At 49.7% G+C, this 17,057-nt stretch overlaps 4 protein-coding genes across 6 annotated transcripts; 2 read left to right on the top strand and 2 right to left on the bottom strand.

Moving 5' to 3' along the window:
- Positions 1-11: 11 nt before the first annotated feature.
- LOC117582663 (protein transport protein Sec31A) lies at positions 12-5,122 on the top strand. Of its 2 annotated transcripts, XM_034270581.1 has the most exons (12): positions 12-104; positions 307-522; positions 583-1,549; positions 1,613-1,856; positions 1,917-2,029; positions 2,213-2,269; positions 2,400-2,502; positions 2,566-3,998; positions 4,057-4,167; positions 4,231-4,551; positions 4,618-4,689; positions 4,754-5,122. In XM_034270581.1, the coding sequence occupies exons 2-12, from the start codon at positions 326-328 to the stop codon at positions 4,940-4,942; spliced, it is 3,807 nt and encodes a 1,268-aa protein (XP_034126472.1). In that variant the 5' UTR covers positions 12-104; positions 307-325; the 3' UTR covers positions 4,943-5,122. The 2 variants fall into 2 exon arrangements, with proteins under 2 accessions (XP_034126472.1, XP_034126483.1); XM_034270592.1 differs by lacking the exon at positions 2,213-2,269 and having other exon boundaries at positions 4,754-5,007.
- On the bottom strand, positions 5,040-6,619 carry LOC117582683. The gene is made up of 2 exons (XM_034270603.1): positions 5,793-6,619; positions 5,040-5,736 (listed from the first exon to the last, which is right to left on the bottom strand). The coding sequence occupies exons 1-2, from the start codon at positions 6,538-6,540 to the stop codon at positions 5,174-5,176; spliced, it is 1,311 nt and encodes a 436-aa protein (XP_034126494.1). The 5' UTR covers positions 6,541-6,619; the 3' UTR covers positions 5,040-5,173.
- Positions 6,620-7,053: 434 nt separating this feature from the next.
- Positions 7,054-7,375, top strand: LOC117582725. The gene has a single exon (XM_034270655.1). The coding sequence runs from the start codon at positions 7,107-7,109 to the stop codon at positions 7,347-7,349; it is 243 nt and encodes an 80-aa protein (XP_034126546.1). The 5' UTR covers positions 7,054-7,106; the 3' UTR covers positions 7,350-7,375.
- Positions 7,376-7,785: 410 nt separating this feature from the next.
- LOC117582704 (protein Wnt-2) lies at positions 7,786-15,837 on the bottom strand. Of its 2 annotated transcripts, none has more exons than XM_034270624.1 (5): positions 14,538-15,837; positions 8,905-9,122; positions 8,570-8,853; positions 8,321-8,508; positions 7,786-8,260 (listed from the first exon to the last, which is right to left on the bottom strand). In XM_034270624.1, the coding sequence occupies exons 1-5, from the start codon at positions 14,591-14,593 to the stop codon at positions 7,951-7,953; spliced, it is 1,056 nt and encodes a 351-aa protein (XP_034126515.1). In that variant the 5' UTR covers positions 14,594-15,837; the 3' UTR covers positions 7,786-7,950. The 2 variants fall into 2 exon arrangements, with proteins under 2 accessions (XP_034126515.1, XP_034126523.1); XM_034270632.1 differs by having other exon boundaries at positions 8,905-9,117; positions 14,538-14,620.
- Positions 15,838-17,057: the final 1,220 nt, after the last annotated feature.

Here is a 17,057-nt window from a genome sequence, read left to right as displayed (position 1 = left end):
ATCGATAACTCCGCGGTGTCCACATATTCCAATTAAAAGAATAATAACAATTTTTAAACAGGGCTAAAAGTGTTAGCGAATGTTAATTGTAATTACAATTCTAAGTGAGTTTAACCATATGCAACATTTGATGCTGGTAGAGTCCAGAGTTGAGGCCACATAGGCAGAGTAGATGCCCCATGAAAAAGTGATGACGGGGCGCACTCCAATTGGACGGACGTGACACAATTTCAGTTGGAAGAGGCAGCAGCGGCCCAAGAAAAGACTAAAACTATTCGAAAATAATTGTAGTTGTTTCTATTGCAGCATCAATAACATTGGCAACATGAAAATCAAGGAATTGCAGAAGACGGTGAACATTGCGTGGTCTCCGGCACAGCAGCAGCAAATATTGTTGGCTGCCGGCACGGCTGCCCAGCAGTTTGACTCAAATGCAAACTCCACCTTGGAGATATACTCGCCCAACTTCAGTGATGCAACCTACGACCTGGAGCTTAAGGCCAGCGTGGCCAGCCAGCACAAGTTAGTTTTGGGCGTAATATTAATCCTTTGGGATTCAATTTAATTCGGTTTCGTTTGCAGGTTCCAGAAACTTATATGGAGTCCCATAGGTCCACATCCAAGCGGCCTTATTGTGGGCGGCTGTGAAGCGGGTCAGATCAATATTTATTCGGCCGGAAAGCTACTCGCCAATGGCAACGAGGAACCCCTGCTGGCTCGCCAAGAGAAGCACACTGGGGCCGTCACCGGACTGGACTTTAATCCCTTCCAAAACAATCTGCTCGCCTCATGTGCCTCTGAATCGGAGATTTATATTTGGGATCTGAACAACCCAGCAACGCACATGAACCCGGGCGCCAAGACCCAGCCACTGGAGGATGTCAAAAATGTTGCCTGGAATCGGCAGGTGCAGCACATTTTGGCCTCTGTTTTCAGCACACGCTGCGTTATCTGGGATCTGCGCAAGAGCCAGCAGATCATTAAGCTCTCTGATTCGCAATCTCGTGTGCGGTGGCATGCCATAGAGTGGCATCCAGAGGCAGCGACTCAGGTCTGGCTGGCCTCGGAGGACGACCAGGCGCCGGTTGTGCAGCTGTGGGACTTGCGGTATGCCACTGCTCCGGCGAAAACATACCAAATCCATGAGCGCGGAGTGCTGGGTATGTCGTGGTGCCTTCAGGACAACGATCTGATGGTGTCCTGCGGCAAGGACAATCGCATATACTGCTGGAATCCCAACACCAAAATACCCGAAGGCGAAATTCTCTCGGAAGTGGCCACCACATCATCCTGGTACTCCGATGTGCAGTTCTGTCCACGCAATCCGGCTCTAATTGCCAGTGCCAGCTTGGAGGGGGCCGTTTCCATATATTCCCTCCATGGAGGCACCCACCATCTGGTGCAGACGGCAAACAAGATCGCAGACTCCTTCCCGGGAATGGATCAGTTTGCCCAAGAGCCCATTCCGCAGCAGGCCACGCAAGTGGTTTACCATGATCTGACGCACGCACCCAAGTGGATGAAGCGACCCTGTGGCGTTACCTTTGGGGTAAGTTTCTCTTCAACATGTCTCGAGTTTTCCTTTATAATTGAGTTATTTTTCTGTTCACAGTTTGGTGGAAAGCTGGTCAGCTTCGATGGTACCTCGAAAAAGGTAAAGGTATCGCAGTTAACCACAGAAGCTGCTCTCGTGGAGCGTGCTAATGCCTTGGAGCGTTCCTTGGCCGATGCCAACTACGCAGATTATTGCCGGCAGAGAGCTGATGACACACCGGACCAGCATCGTCGCTACCTTTGGTACTTCATCAAGGCCAACTTCGAGCTGAACCCAAAGGAGGAAATGCTCAATCTCTTGGGTATGCGAGACCACGTTGAGGGGTATTGCTGACACAAATAGTTATTGTCTTTATCGTTAGGCTACAACAAAGATGACATTGATAGCAAGTTCAACAAGTTTATCAAGGAAACTGAGACGAACTCACAGTCGGATGTGGATACACTCACGACCCGCATTTCCACACTCACCCATGTAAGTTTCCGCCACTCTATCAGACAAGACCTTATCAGTTTAACGACATACACAAAAAAGCAACCTCCCGCCACGCACTATCAACTTCTTCACGTACGTCTTGCTCATCTTGCTTTGTATACTTATTTCTATTCGACAACATACTCCATGCATACGTGGGGCTCTGCTATGCTGTCGCTGTAGAGCGACTCTTCTGAAGTTGAGTGCGATCAGAGTACAAATTATAGCACCGATAATTCGGTAAGATTTAAGAGTAGTACAAATTAGACAGAATCTAACACAGAAAGAGAAAATGCAGCTGCAAAGTGGTGCAAAATCTTCAATGAAATTGTTGCCTCATTTTAAATAAAATGTTTATTTGTTAATGCAGGCAACATTGGACAACAAATTTGATGGAAATGGAACCGATTCTCAAAATCACGACTATGCCACGCAGTCGAGGCGGCCCCAGTTCAAAGTTCCCAGCGGTGATCGTAAGTACAGAGAATAAACTGATCGGCTGGCTAGCTTCCTGCTAATTGATTTTCTACTCACAGACTCTGACAGCTTAATTGCCGAGGCAATACTAACCGGCAACATCGAGGCAGCCGTAGAGCTGTGTCTTGAAGCACAACGCATACCGGAGGCCCTCATCATAGCCTCGACAGCCGGCATTGATACTCTTACTCGAACCCAAACCCGATACCTGGGGCAGCAGAAGAGTGAGCTGTCGCATGTGATCTCGGCCTTGGTTACCCGGGATTGGCTTGACTTCGTCAACCGCTGCACGGTGGAGTCCTGGAAGGAAGCCCTGGTGGCTGCCCTCAAGCACAGCGAGCGAAAAGTGGTCGATATCTGTGAGCGCCTGGGGGATCGCTTGCTGAACGAGTGCGCCAACAGCGTGGAGTCTACACGCAACGCCATGCTGTGCTACATCTGTGCGGGAAGCATTGACAAGCTGGTGAGCGCCTGGTATCAGCTGAAGCAATTAGAGCAGCAGAGCCATAGCTACAAGCTGAACACCACCGAGCTGCAGGACCTGGCCGAGGTGGTGATGCTTATGTGCAAGTCGCTGGAGCAGCAGGGCATCTCGGTGGACTTGGCTGGCCGCTTTGCAGGCTTCCTCACTGAATATGGCGGCCTTTTAGCCTCCCAAGGAGCACTCACGGCAGCTCTTCAGTACATAACAACGCTGGGTGGTGGAGCAACGTGTGAAAATGAAGTTTTGCACGGTCTACGGGATCGCATCAACAACGCCGTCAATTTGGAACAGACCCAGCCACAAGCGGCTGCAGCTGCAGCTCCTGCTTCCTTTGGATACCCCGGCCCACAGCAACGGGGTAGAGGCTCCTTCTCACAGCAGCATCCTGTGGCTTCTATGTCCTATGGCCAACCAGCCAATCAGTATGGAAACCCAGCCAACACTGGCTGGCCTACGCCCGCGCCACCCGCACCAGCAACGTATCCAGCAGCCCAGACGGCACCGCAGATATTTAATCCACAACAAGTAAGGCAGGAGCCTGCGGCCCATCCACCGCGGCCACTCAGCAACGCCAGCTCCTCGGGTGGCCCGCCACCATCGTCAAGTGGTCCGTCTGGCGGTTTAGGGGTGCATGCGCGCTCGAAATATGTTTTGGATCCATCTGTGGCTGCCCCCACCAGTGCCTATGGCATGCCATACAATCCAGTTCCTGTTCCAGCGCCATCCGCAGCTCCGTTCACGGCAGGACCAGGTCCTGGTGCACTTCCACAAGCAGCCAACGTGCCCACATACAATAGCAATGCATTCAATACCAACCCTCTGTCGTCTGGCCAAGGTTACAATCAAACACCCTTCGCTGGAGCACAGCAAAACTCCTACTTGCCGGGGGTAAATCCCATTGAGACGATGCCTCCAGCTGCTCAGCCACCCATTATGCAGAACGTACAGCGGAATCCCACACCACCACCAGGCTGGAACGATCCACCCGCATTGAAATCATCACGTGCGGTAAGAATAATGTGCTGTAACTCGAAACGAAAGGTCTGACTATTGTTTCATTTTACAGCCAAAGCCAAAGCCAGTCGCAGAACCTAGTGCAGCGCCAATATTTCACCCGATTTTCCCTGTTGATCCCAATCAAAACCAAAACGGTTATATGGATCCAGCTCAATATCAGGTATGTTGCAGCGGAGTAGCAACAGGAAGCTGTATTTTAATTGTGAATCATCCACCTTTTTAGAATGCACCACCAACAGGCGTGGCGAGCAATGCGTACTACAATCCAGCTGCATTCAACAACAATCCACAGCAGCAGCAGTCATACCTCCAGCCCCAACAGCAGGTGATTCCCAATCAGGCACCACCTCAGCAGCAAAACTGGCAGGGACAACAGCAGCAGCAGCAGAACATTGGATACACCGAACAGCCGGCACCGATTCAGCAGCAACAGCGCCAACCAGAGGTGCCAAAGGAGAAGCCGCCACTTCCAGAGGAATACATCTACTTGCAGACGGTACTGGAGGAGCTGAAGAATCGTTGCCTGAGCGCAACCAATGATCCGGTAAGTGGTCACGTAATCCACATTCATTTTAGGGCAAAACTCTAATTATATTCGACTTAATAACAGCGCACCAAACGCAAGTTTGTGGATGTCGTCAAACGGTTGGAAAATCTCTACGATTGCTTGCGCGATGGGAAGGTAAGGCTCGGCCATGGATCCACTATTTGCATTTGGTAACTAACGTTTACATTTCTCACGACAGCTCACACCCACCACCGTGCAATATCTTAATCAAATAATACAGTACATTCAAATATCGGACTACGCCAATGCCCTGGAAGTGCATACACGCATTGCATTCGGCACGGACTTTGCGCAGTGTGCTGGCTTCATGCAGGGATTGAAGGTGCTGCTACAGTCGGCATCCGAGATGCAGCTGGTCTTGCGCTAAAACCTTATACTACATACATACGTGTCTGAAAGTACCCGCTTGAGTTGGGCTCATTCAACGTCTAATTATTCTGTCTCTATAGTATGTCCCACTGTCGTTTCTGTTTTCGCCCTTCGTTAATGTATTCTTGGATTCTGTCTGGTATATTTCATATGTGTAATGAATTATATTTCCACTCAATACGAAGCTGTGGACGCATGTGCATGCATAACACTTGCGTTGATCTTCCGCTTACAGAAGCTTTGGCTGATTCCTAATATTATCCAGATCAAGCTGCATCTGGGGGGAACCAGATGCCGCATGTCCACCCTTGAAGGGCGATGGGTTTCGCACGTTTTCATGAGCTCCGTACTCCAATTGCTCTTCCGGTAGCAGGCGATATTTTTTAAGATACTTGTAAGACGCATTCGACATGTCGTTGGGGCTCTGTGTGTGGACTAAGTTGTCTATCTGCCGAAGCGGTTCCGCATGTGGGGACTTCTGGATGCAAGTAACATCCGCAGGCGACGGGGACAAGCGCATTTCTTGCATCAGCTCGTCGACGGGCTGTCGTAAGTACTTCCGTGCGAGTTCCTTCATGACCATGCTCTTCTCCGCATTCGGCTTGGACACCACACCACCCGTGGTTGGCATTCGCGTAGTCTTGGGTGTGTTGGCACGGTATTCAGTCGACTGGGCTCTTGGCGGAGTGGCCCGGGGCGACTGGAATTGTGGGAGACCTCGCGAATGTGGTGCGGGCAATGGCTCATCCTCCTCCACTATGTAATCATGAATAACAGGCGCCATACGCTTTGCTGTGGACGTTTTGAATGGGTTTTAGTATGTGTTTATCTTCGTTCGGTTTACTCACTGTTGCTAGTCGTTAAAATATCACACTGTGAGGCAACTGTCCGGCACGGCTTTGAGCTGGAACCTGCAGTCGCTTGTTGGCTCTGCAGCAACGACTCGCAGAGGCTTCTTAGCTGTTGCTGCTCCTGATGCATGGACTCTAGAAGATCAACTACTCTGGCAAGGTCATTCTTATTGACCAAATTGCTTATGTTGATGTCCGAGTACACAACGGACGGCAACGACGTTTGAGATGGCGATATACGTACAGCTTCCGTTTGCGTTCCAGCACAAATCGTGAGCACATCGTTGGTTGCTGTCTGGGCGGGTGGGCGCATCACCTGATGGTACTGCCTCACTGGCTCTGCATAACTTGCCCCGGTCTGACTGGATGTCTGATATTTACTCGACGGCGCCGCCTCATATCCGTAAGGCCGCTCTCGAGGAGTAATATAGTACTCATTGGGGCTGCTCGGAAAATTGTTGCTGGTTGGGACCGGCCGCGGGCCAAGTTCTGTTGACAGAATCGGGCTAAAGTTTACTCGGGGCAGCATTTGCTTCTTCCAGGAGGCGAAGCTGGGCCGCGGATCTGCCGCTGGTTGCGGCGTCGGTTCGGGCTGCGGTTGCGGCTGCGACGGAGGCTGTCCGAATAATATCGAAACTTCCGGCACTGTTGGCCTCACAATTTGATCGGTAAGACCCGCTGGTGCCGATGCACTGGGTCTGGGCGCTGAGCGCGGCAACATGTCTTCCGTTTCAGGCTCAAACATTTTAAATCTTAATTTATTTATTATTATTTACTTTACAAAATTAAATTCGGGTGGGGAGGGGCTTGGGACCCAGTGTGACCGTGGATTTACTGATCAAATATTACCCGCATTACCCTCATGTATATTCTAAAATGTACCATTCTTTTCCAAATATACCGTAAGTAAACAATAAATCATAATTCATTTTTCTAAAATTTGATATTCTAATTAAATTTACCAGCCAGATAGGACTTACAGCACTAAAGCTAAAATTTTATTCAATTTAACAATCAATTCTTAACAAGATTGGCTAGTTTTCGAGACTTCCTTTTATTGGGGTGTTTACCAAATATATTAAAAACTTTTTGCTTCTAAACTGGTGAACTTGTTAATTTATGTAAAATGTATGTAAGCGACGAGTAGAAGAATATCACGTGTAAAATCTAAGCATACAGTATATACTGTGACGGTGTTAAAATCGTTTAGGGTTAGACGGTATATTTCGTATCCATAAACCCGCGGTCACACTGCCGGCGTGTGTCATTGAAAAAAAAAAAACAAAAACAAATATAAATTATTGTCAAAGTATGCCCGTTTTGGAACACATTGATGCCATGGCTTCAACACCAGCACCCGCTACCACCACGGTGCCCACCGACACAGAGTCTCCACATCAGGCCGCACCTGAATTAACGCAAACGGATCATCTAAACAGACGTCTTCTGAAATCTCTTTTGGACACGATGCAGATGCAAATGCAGTCTGACGATGCAAACCAGAGCAACGACGACAGCAACAACGACGAGTCCAACAATGAATTTGATGAATAAATTCTGTTATACTATGTTTATCATAAGGTCTTTAATTTTTGTATTTCGGCATGGAGGAGGACTTCACTTATAAAGACTCCAACAATGTGACACAAGTTTTAGGCCCGATCTAGCTGATCATTCAGTTGATCGCTAAGTTGCTTTAGTCTTTCGGCGCTGTTGTCCAGATGGACCATTTTCTTTTCACTAAATTCTTGTGGTTCTACCGAAAAACAGGGAAAGACAAGACCTCGACTGCGAATGGCGACAACAAAAGCATCATAAGCCTTTCCAACAATATTTGTCTTCATTCTTTTATTTAGCGTCGCGTTAAAAGTTGTAGCATACTTTTAGGCCGAAAAGGAATCATGAGCTGCTTTGTATTTGAGATAGAAAATCTTTGAAAAATCTATTCGGACATCGTTCCACTTTGTCGATCTACCTATAATCTCGGCGATATGTTAAATGTTTTTATTGTAATCTGGAATGTGTCTGCGTGTGTCTTCTCCTGTGTGGGGGTGGAATGAGTGTAATACATTTCGGATAATACTTAATTAACGCTTTAGTTATGACCTAATCCTAGTGCTATCAACATTGAGTGTCTCCGAGTGGTGGGTCCGTGCTATTTACAGGTGAACTCCTCGTAGCTTTCGTCGCACAGCTCGCACTCCACCTGGCAACACCATCGGAACTGGCAGCGGCACTGCTTGCTGCGTCGGATGTGCTGCGTGTTGTGGCCACGCCCGCAGCACAACAGGTCGCAGTTCTGGGAACCGTGTCCATTCCGCTGGCAGAGACGACCCACCGTGCCAAGGGTGCCCGTCTGAAGGCTGCGCTCGCAGTAGTTCGGCGACGCCTCCAGGTAGATCAGCTCCATGCGCTTTGGCCACACCAAGGCTGGCTTAGCGGGGCGGGCACTTCCATGTTTCCTTCTGGTTGGGATGGAGAGGGTTTCTCTATTAGTTCTCGGATCAGTATTGTTATCCACTCACCTGCTTATTACTAATCTCAGTCCACGTTTGCCTCGAACGGCTTGAACAGTTTTGGCTTTATGATACTTCTGCATGAGCTTGTCGCCGATCAGACGGAACGGCGGCAGGCTCTTCCAGCAGGTCTTCATCACACAGGAGCCGCTCACGCCATGGCACTTGCAGTCCGTGCGAAGCATTTTCTTCACCAGCTGAAAGGGAACACAATTAGGGAGGAGCCCTACAACATATGATAAAATCCCGCATACGCACCGTTCGCCCGGCTCGATTGTTGTGGAGATTCATCAGCGTGCGGGCGTCGTGCTCGAGCTCCCGCGCATCGAGGAACTTGCGGGTATATCTCATGCCAAAGTCCACATCCGCAGAACAGCCGCCCCATTTCCAGGGCTCGGCTGGCGTGCCATCCGTGGAGGGGCCAGCCTTATGGCGCACATCGCATCCGCAGGTGGAGATGTTGCCGCGCGCACATGCAGCAGTCACCGCATAGGCAGCTCCAGCACTGGCTATGGCATACGTATACGCTGCCTCCCGTGAAGCTGTACAAGGATTAGCATGGATAAAAAGGCTGTGGCTTCTGGCCAACTCACCAATGGGTATGACATGGGCAAAGACATTACGCTGCCACACCTCTGAGCAGTTCCAGCGGTGGCCACGAAACTGCTGCTGGCACTCCTGTGCACCCAGCTGATGGCCCTCGCCCAGGGCGATCAGGGCGTCCGGCATTTCCCCGCACAGCTGGCGCTGGGGCAAGGTCAGGCCCGGAATGCGGCCGCAGAGCATGGCGGATGTAAAGCTGGACACTAATCTGACGAGAAATCAAAGCAAACAGAACCATAAATAACACCCTGTAGACCACCAAGCGGCATCAAATAAAATATTACAAACAAACGCCGATCGATCGTCGGATCGTTGGATCGTTGGATCGTTCGATTGGCAATGGCTGAAAAGTCGTGCACAAAAAACGCCGCCAGCACTGGAGCTGTGGCTTGATTTTCATTTAATTTTCATTTCGTTGGCCATTGGAGGCTTCAGCCCCAACACATCTCGGCCAATCGAAGACAAACGTATTAGAGCCAGGCCAAGTCGAGTCTGGCCAAGAGATTAATGCGTTGCTGACTCTGTCAGGTGGCGGTGGCTCTGGCAGGGGGCTCACGGGGCGTTATTCTGTCAGTTTTAGTCAACTCTCTGCCGCCAGCTGTATTATTAGCCATAATTACATGGATATGGATATGGATATGGAGATGGAGATGGAGCTGGCGATGGAGAAGCTCAAGCTCGGTGCAGGCAGGCAGCCATCGTGACTCGATGGAGTGTCCGTCCAATCAACTTCGCTTGAGCCACGCTGAACTCAGCTGATATTCGAGTTAAATGGCCAAATTAATGCTAACAGTCAAAAAATGGCAAATGGGATTAATGAGTTTCGACAATGAGTTGCAAATTGCCAGAGTCAGAGGCAGAGGCAGAGCCAGGCGGGGGCGTCTCCCGCTCTCCTACTCTCTTTTATGCTGCCCACTCTCCGGCCCACTGCCGAGACGTGTCCAACTGTCTAACCTGTCGATTTGCGGCTGCCAAACCAATCAGCATCAAACAGCTGGTTCCATAATCAAGTCGTCGATCGATCGCCTTTTGTCCGCAGCAGACGGGCAGCGAGGCAGAAACTGAAAATGGGACTGGGACTGGGACTGGGACTGGGACTGTTGCCGTGCCAAAAACACATCCTCGGGCCACAGAAAACAATTGGGTAGGCAACTCCGACTCCGACTCCGACTGGTTGCCACATGGCCACATTTGCCACATCTGTATAGATTTGTAAATTGCTTTCGCTGCCTGCCACTCCGGTGTCTCCAGCCTCAGCTCTGCAGCTCCAACTCTTACAAGACATTTTTAATTGCGGCAATTAAATCAATTTACAGAAAATTACACATTTTACCCACCACAGAGGAGCACGGAGTCGTCTCCAGCCCAAGATCTGAACAAACCTTTAACCGATCGATCGATTGTGTACGTTGATCGACACTCCCCAAAGGATTCACCAAAGTCTTTACTTTCTACAGCCAAAGCCAGGGTACTTCAGCCGTCGACCCCCGTGGCTATCCTTGTTTTCTTGCTCATGTTGGATGCTGTTTTTGGCTTGTTAAACATGCTGTTAACATGACTGGAGCGATCCGGGACGATCGATGAACGATGAACGATGAACGATGAAAATTGGTGGCAAAACTAATAATTAGGCTCGCTTAACCGGCACGACCTGGCAACTGGCAACTGGTAACTGGCTAAGGGCTGGGGGCTCAACCGCAAACCTTCAACTCTTTTTTGCTGGCCCGAAAACAAGCTGATCAATCTGTTGGTCGGTGCATCCGTTCTGACAGTCAGTCAGTCAGTCAGTCAATAGCTTTTACGTGCGTTCGCTCAGCGTGACCGTCATGCCCTGCCCTGCCCGTTGCTTCTTCTATAACAACTCCAACCTCCAGCCGAACAATCAAGGCAACCATCTCTCCATCTCTCCTCAACCCTTTTGTTTTTGGCTGCTTTATTTGCCTGCCTGTTGCATGTCAACGCCGACAATTTCATCATCATCGTCATCGTCATCGCCATGCCCATCCCCCTTAATGATCTCCATTCCCTTGAGGAGTCCAAGTCACGTGTGTGTGCTTGATTTGTGCTTTGTTTCGTATCCCTTTCGCTCTGTTTTGTCCTTAGACTGCTTCACTTTTAGTTGTGTTGTGCTGTGTTCTGTGTGTGTCTGTGTGTGGTTTACTCGTAGTTTTATCTCTTGTTCTATATCGAGAACGGCTCGGGGCCCTGCCTTCGCTTCGTGACCCTCTATGCTGCGTGAGAGCAAGGACCTGTCATGAACTTGATACGATATCCGCCTCCGCCTCCTCCTTCGACTCAGCCTGTACGCCTGCCTCACCATCAACTCCAGCTCCGAAATAGAGTTTCGCATTAAGAAAAACGAAACTAGTTCCATCGACAGTCTTATGGCTTCTGCTCTGCAACAAATTGGTGATTCCTCAGCCAGTAATTTGCACAAAAATATTTGCCACGACAACGCGGAATCATTAAAAATGGATTAAGCCAAGCGCATAACTCAACGCCCGGCAGCTGAAACGGAGCTGGAGCTGGAGCTGGAGCTAGGCCGTTGGACAGGCCACTTATGTGCTGGCAAAGCATAAATGCCCCCAACCCCAGTGCGAGTCAATACTCGTAGCTGGCCAACAACACCAACAACAGCAACAACAGCACAGCACAGGCCGAGAGAGGGACCGACTTAATGCGCACTTTGGAGCCTCATAAAAATATGACTTTAATATTTTCACGCGCAGGCGTAGCAGCCCGAACCGAAACAGAAACAGAAACAGACACCGAACCCAGACCCGAACCCGAACCCGAACCCGATCGCCTCTACCCTTTCCACTGCGCAGGCCAGACACTGGCCGGGCGATCCTCGACTGCCGCATACGCTGCGCCCGAGTCGATCTGGTTAGGGCCCTGTCATAATTGTGCGAATCTAGTCCGCCGCATAGTTTCGACCCACCGCTGTGCTGAGACTGGGGCAGTGGGAGTCCGGGAGTCCGGGAGTGCAGGAGTGCAGGAACAGGGACGGCAGCGAGGGCGGCGAGCGTGGTGCGAGTACTACACCAGTAGCGCCTCCAAGAGCAGGCAGAAATATATGACTGGCGCTCTCGCTGGTAATTACATGGCTTGCTGACATGTTCATGGTTCCCCATGCTCCCTGCCAGACTCTGCCCGCCCCCATCTCCTATGGCTCTCTTAGCACCAATTGGAGGCGGAAGCAACAAAGGCGCTTTAATCCAGGCAAAACAATGCAATGCCTTGGGTCTGCAGTCCTCCATTTGTCTCCCCCCCCCTCCATATCTGTTGGGGCATTTGAAAGTATTGTGGCGCTGATAAAAGCAGCAACTTTGCTCTACAGCTGCATGTAAAGTGGGCGGTGCCAGGAGGGAGTGGTCAACGGAGGGGCAGTACAGGGGGGAGCGAGCAGCGAACAAACCGAAAACCCATAAAGGCTGTTCAACATGCCATCAATAAAATACAAATATTCCAAGACCAAGACCAAGACCAAGGCGCAGCGGATGGGTGGCAGGATGGCAGCAGAGAGAGCAGGGAGAGAGAGAGGAGAGTGGCGAGCGGGAAGCGGGAAGCGGCTTTAAGGAGCACTGAAGCGAAGCAGTCCATGGTCATGGCCAAGAAAAATGTCGCTGCCACGGTCAGACAAACGGCCAGCAACAATTGCAGCCCATACTGGCCACAAAAACGACGACGTAATTGACCAGAGAAAGACATATGTAGCTGCACCGACAGAAAAAGGGAGTCCCAAATGATTTAGAGTGCAATCAGCTCCTATTAGAGTCAGTGCCAGTCTACGCTTTCCCCGTAAATACTTGGTAACAGTTGGTAACCCGAGCATGGAGTGAACTTTGTAATGGCATCGCCAGCCACTTGACTCTCTTTGTTTTGGCTCAGTGTATGTTTGCCGTGTCCATGTAACAGGTAAAAGCCAAAACGGATCGTTCGTCATGGACAATTGGCAGAGAGACCAAGTGGTCGAATGGCCACTCAGCCATCCGCCTCTCTTCCCGCACTCCTCGTGCGGCTCTTGGCGGCCGCCCTGGCCATCACGGCCAGACAAACAGATCAACGGCAGATAGTTTTGTTTGTGCTTTGAGGTTTGCAGTCGATCACTCATCCATAGCCAGAGCTACGCCAGAGTACGAGTAGTAAAAGAACCCCACCAAATGTCTGCAGCCAGAGAAGAGATTCCTCGACCACCTTTGCCGTTGCTGCTGCCGCCGACGGCTCCCGCACAGCTCTGCAGGTTGCCCTGGGAAATTGGCATGAGACAGCAGGCAGCAGGCAACAGGCAACCGACAAAAACTTGCAACTTGCAACAAGAGTTTATGCCATTTTGGGCTTGTAAATGCAGCGGGTTCGGGCAACAAGTCGCAGCACACAGAGTGATCTTGATCGCAATTTGAGCGTTTGTCTGCACGTTCATGCGTTCCAATTGTCCATGTACGAGAGCAGATCAGGAGATGTGCAGCGGGATGTGGAGGTGGAGGTGGAGGTGGAGTTGAAGCCTGGTCTGGAAGTTGTTTCCTGCTTGCTGCGGAGGCATGCGCCTTCAAATTGCAGTAACCTCAATTACATGAGCTAAGCATTTCTGGGTTAAGACCCTTTTTTTCTTTTTGGTTTGTCTCGTTGCTCTTCTTGGCCTGGTCGGAGCTGCTCTCTGGCATGCATTGTGTGCACAGGCTCAAGCTGGAGGCCTCTGCAACGCGCCGGCCCACCAGTCCAGTCCAGCCCACTGCCAAAAGGATAGAGAAAGACAGAGATAGAGAGAGAGAGAGGAACGGAGTGGGGCAGCGTATCTTTAAGATACACTCCACTCATTGCAACTGCAACTGCATCGGGGCAATTAGATAGCAGTCGAAACAGACACAGAGATACGGACGGACACACACATACTACTCGTGCACGGACAAGGCAACGTTGATGAGTTTATGGCAAAAATTGATTTCAAGTTGTCGTTGATGCTCCTCCTGCTCCTCAACCATCTCCCCTCAATCCCGCCTTCCGTAACTCGGACAGAGGCGCTCCTCCGCCTGCATTCGCTTTTGGTACAAATGGCAGTCGCCTTGATGACGAGTCGACTGTCTTTCTGTCAGTTTTGTGTTTTAGTTGCTGCCTGCCATTTAATTGCCAATTTTAATGAGATTTTTTCCAGCGCGTTTTCTCAACCCCCTCCCTCGACCCCTTCCCATTCATATCCCCCCGCGCCATCAGTCGTCCGACCGATTTATGGCAACGCCTGCCGAGATTTCCCAACCATAGAATAGGATAGGATAGGATCCGAACACGAGTCTTGAGGATTGACGATTGAGGCGTACACTGTTTGGGCGTTCGATAAGGAGTAACAACTTACATATGTATCTATGTACATATGTATATGTATTCATGCATGTACATCTCGCGGTAACCACCGCGATACAGATAAAAATTAGCGATCGTGTCCAGCGATGTGCGCGATAGGACGACGTCCACGAAAGAGTTGTCAACCCGAGCAGATTTGTCCGCTGATAAAAGAAAGAAAAGCAAAACCAATTCCAACTCTACCACACGAATCCGTTGAATTGGGGAATGGGCAGTGAAAACTAATGGCCATGGGAGGGCACACCGATTATGGGAGCTACTATACCTTATTTCCATAATCCAGAGTAAGTAGATTAAGAGCTTGTTATGTGTTTTCCACATGACGATGCAGATCCGTGGCGGCACACAACACGAATACAGGCGCAACAATTGCCTCCACTATCATCATATCCCATTCGCACTGAGAGTCTCGATTTCCATTCCCATTCCAATCAGGGGCCTGGAGTATTCCTTTCGCTGATGCTGCTGTTATTCCAGCGATACGACCCGTTCCTATGTCTCCGTTTTACTCGTAAACCACTGCCATAGGAAACCGAACCGAGCCGCTACAGAACTTCTATTGGATGTAAACTAATGCCTCAATGTCTGGTTGTTGTTATTAATGATCCGAAAACGCAGACGGCAGCAGTCAGTAAACACACACAAATACACACTTGTACGAATAGGACCAGCCAGGCGGTAGTGACCAATATCGAATCGCAAACCGACGACGACGACGGCCAAAAATCGAAAACCGAGAACCAAAATCCAAAATCCAAAAACCGAACACACAAAATACACAAAGCGGCAAACTTTTTTTTCTGTCCAGTTGTTCGTATGCTAATTAACACCTTCTGCTTCTGCCAGCGGCGTTTCAATTAAGTCATCGCGAGAGCACCAAGATCGGATCACAAAACTGTTTTCGAGATGATGCTGGGACTGAGGCTGAGGCTGGAAGTGGGGCTGGTGCTGGCACGGATGGTGCTGTTGTGGCCAGCAGCTCGTTTATCAGCGCGTGCGTTTCATTCATGCAAATCTCCGCCTTGGCCCGGCCATAACTCACAGCCGAAACTGGCATCAGCGGCGGCACCATCATCCATCAGTTGGGCCGCGGGGACCGAGCGGGGGTCCAGCTCTGTCCGACTACACGATTTTTTAATTTATGATAAAGCGCCTCCGACTGTCACAACGGAATTGCGGCAATAACCATAAACGGCTCAGCAGGTGAAAACTACCAAAAATACAAAAAGAAAAGAAGAGAAGAAGTGCCGAAAGCTGGAGAGCCCCGGGATGGCTGGATCGTTGGATCTTTGTATTGCTGAGTGTCGCTTGAAATGCTTAGACGTCCCGTGTGCGGAGATTAACATAAATGCAGCTCATTAGTGACGCAATTAAAGACCAGAGCCGACAAATGGAGCCAGGAACACCGATCCGATCGATTGTCCGAGTCGTAGGAAGGAGGCACGGCACTGACGGCTGATCGCTGCACGAACCCGATCTGCCAGAAGGCGCTACTATATGGTGTTTCGTATGGTACCGTATGCCGCTCGACCGACCGTCGCGTGCGAGTTTTAGTTTGAGTTTGAACGGCCCGAAAAATATTCACACACTACCCGAAACCATGAAGCATTTATACAAGGTGATCTCGTCGGCTGCTCGTTGGCTGCCTTCGCTTCGTTTTGCGCCCTTAGAGTCCAGTACGTTTTCTCGTTTTCTTTTCACGTTTCCTTCAAAGGCCTAATCAGCACACTCGATTGTCGTTTCACTCGTACTTACTACGCAGAGCCCTTTCACTCGCACTTATTGACAGCATTGTTAGGGGCGCCGTTCTGCCGACGAGACCTCCTTATATAGTTGCTTCATGCACGAAACAGCCAGAGAGCCAACATGCTCGAGTTTGATATGCTTGAATGATTTAAGGAATCATGCAGTTGGAAAATATTGTGTCATTATTTTGTCCCTATAAGAAACATTGAACTACCGGTTTTATTCTTTTGTGTAGTCTTTCAGCCTTTCTCACTTTTATAGATAACTAGATAAACGATACTGTCCTGTACTGCGGAAAGTATAAGCACGGTTTTTCACTGTAATTGATCATATTGGTCACGGTTGGGATCCAACCTTGTTCGGTTCAAACATGTTGCCTGCTAGCCGCTAGCCCCAAGAGCCAACTGGAGTTTAAGCCCTGCTCGATGAAGCTGCATATATGCGCAACATGTTCGTTCTCCAGTCATCGCTTGCGATTGGCTGATGATCCTGCACGTGACTGGAATGTAGCCAAGGCGGCAAGCGTTGGCTGGGGGCCCCAGCTCCCCTTGCCATTTCCGAAAGATAATGATGAAGCGAAGCCTTCGATTTAATGATTGTTTGGGGGAAAACTTTCTTCGGCAATCAATTCAATTATGTGGTTAAAAGTCGTGTTTTTGCGTCTGAGAATTTTTGAGGCGGCCTAACGGTTTGGACTGGGCTCCTCTTCGCTTATATGCGCGATGCTCCCCGCTTCCCCGCCTAACCTGCGCGATTTGTCAGCGTGTCGAACAAAACACAAATCATGTTCATCAAAGTGTGGCTACAAATGTGTACAAATTTTAACAGATTTTCCCAGATTTTGTTGCTGCTTTTCCCCGTTTAAATTTATAACTTGTGTTGACTCCAACTCCGACTCAACAGCCTCAACAGCGATTTCTGCAGTCTGCAGTTTTACAAATTGTTTTTGAACATTTTTGCAAAGTGATTTATCGTCGGTTATTTGCAGTCCGCCTCTTGGTTACATTGGGAAATGTTTTAAGCCTCGATATATTATTTT

This window comes from Drosophila guanche, unplaced genomic scaffold (genome assembly GCF_900245975.1).
Source record: "Drosophila guanche unplaced genomic scaffold, DGUA_6, whole genome shotgun sequence".
Classification (NCBI taxonomy): Eukaryota; Metazoa; Arthropoda; class Insecta; order Diptera; family Drosophilidae; genus Drosophila; species Drosophila guanche.
This window is presented reverse-complemented; position numbering and strand designations above follow the sequence as displayed.

Coding starts and splice junctions, on each gene's coding strand:
- LOC117582663 (XM_034270581.1), top strand. CDS start 326: ATGAAAATCAAGGAATTGCAGAAGACGGTGAACATTGCGTGGTCTCCG. Junction 2,030..2,212: donor GCATTTCCACACTCACCCAT/GTAAGTTTCCGC, acceptor CTGTCGCTGTAG/AGCGACTCTTCTGAAGTTGA. Junction 3,999..4,056: donor CATTGAAATCATCACGTGCG/GTAAGAATAATG, acceptor TTCATTTTACAG/CCAAAGCCAAAGCCAGTCGC.
- LOC117582683 (XM_034270603.1), bottom strand. CDS start 6,540: ATGTTTGAGCCTGAAACGGAAGACATGTTGCCGCGCTCAGCGCCCAGA. Junction 5,737..5,792: donor TATTTTAACGACTAGCAACA/GTGAGTAAACCG, acceptor AAACGTCCACAG/CAAAGCGTATGGCGCCTGTT.
- LOC117582725 (XM_034270655.1), top strand. CDS start 7,107: ATGCCCGTTTTGGAACACATTGATGCCATGGCTTCAACACCAGCACCC.
- LOC117582704 (XM_034270624.1), bottom strand. CDS start 14,593: ATGTGGAAAACACATAACAAGCTCTTAATCTACTTACTCTGGATTATG. Junction 9,123..14,537: donor CTCTGGATTATGGAAATAAG/GTATAGTAGCTC, acceptor ATTTCTCGTCAG/ATTAGTGTCCAGCTTTACAT. Junction 8,854..8,904: donor TGCCCATGTCATACCCATTG/GTGAGTTGGCCA, acceptor ATCCTTGTACAG/CTTCACGGGAGGCAGCGTAT.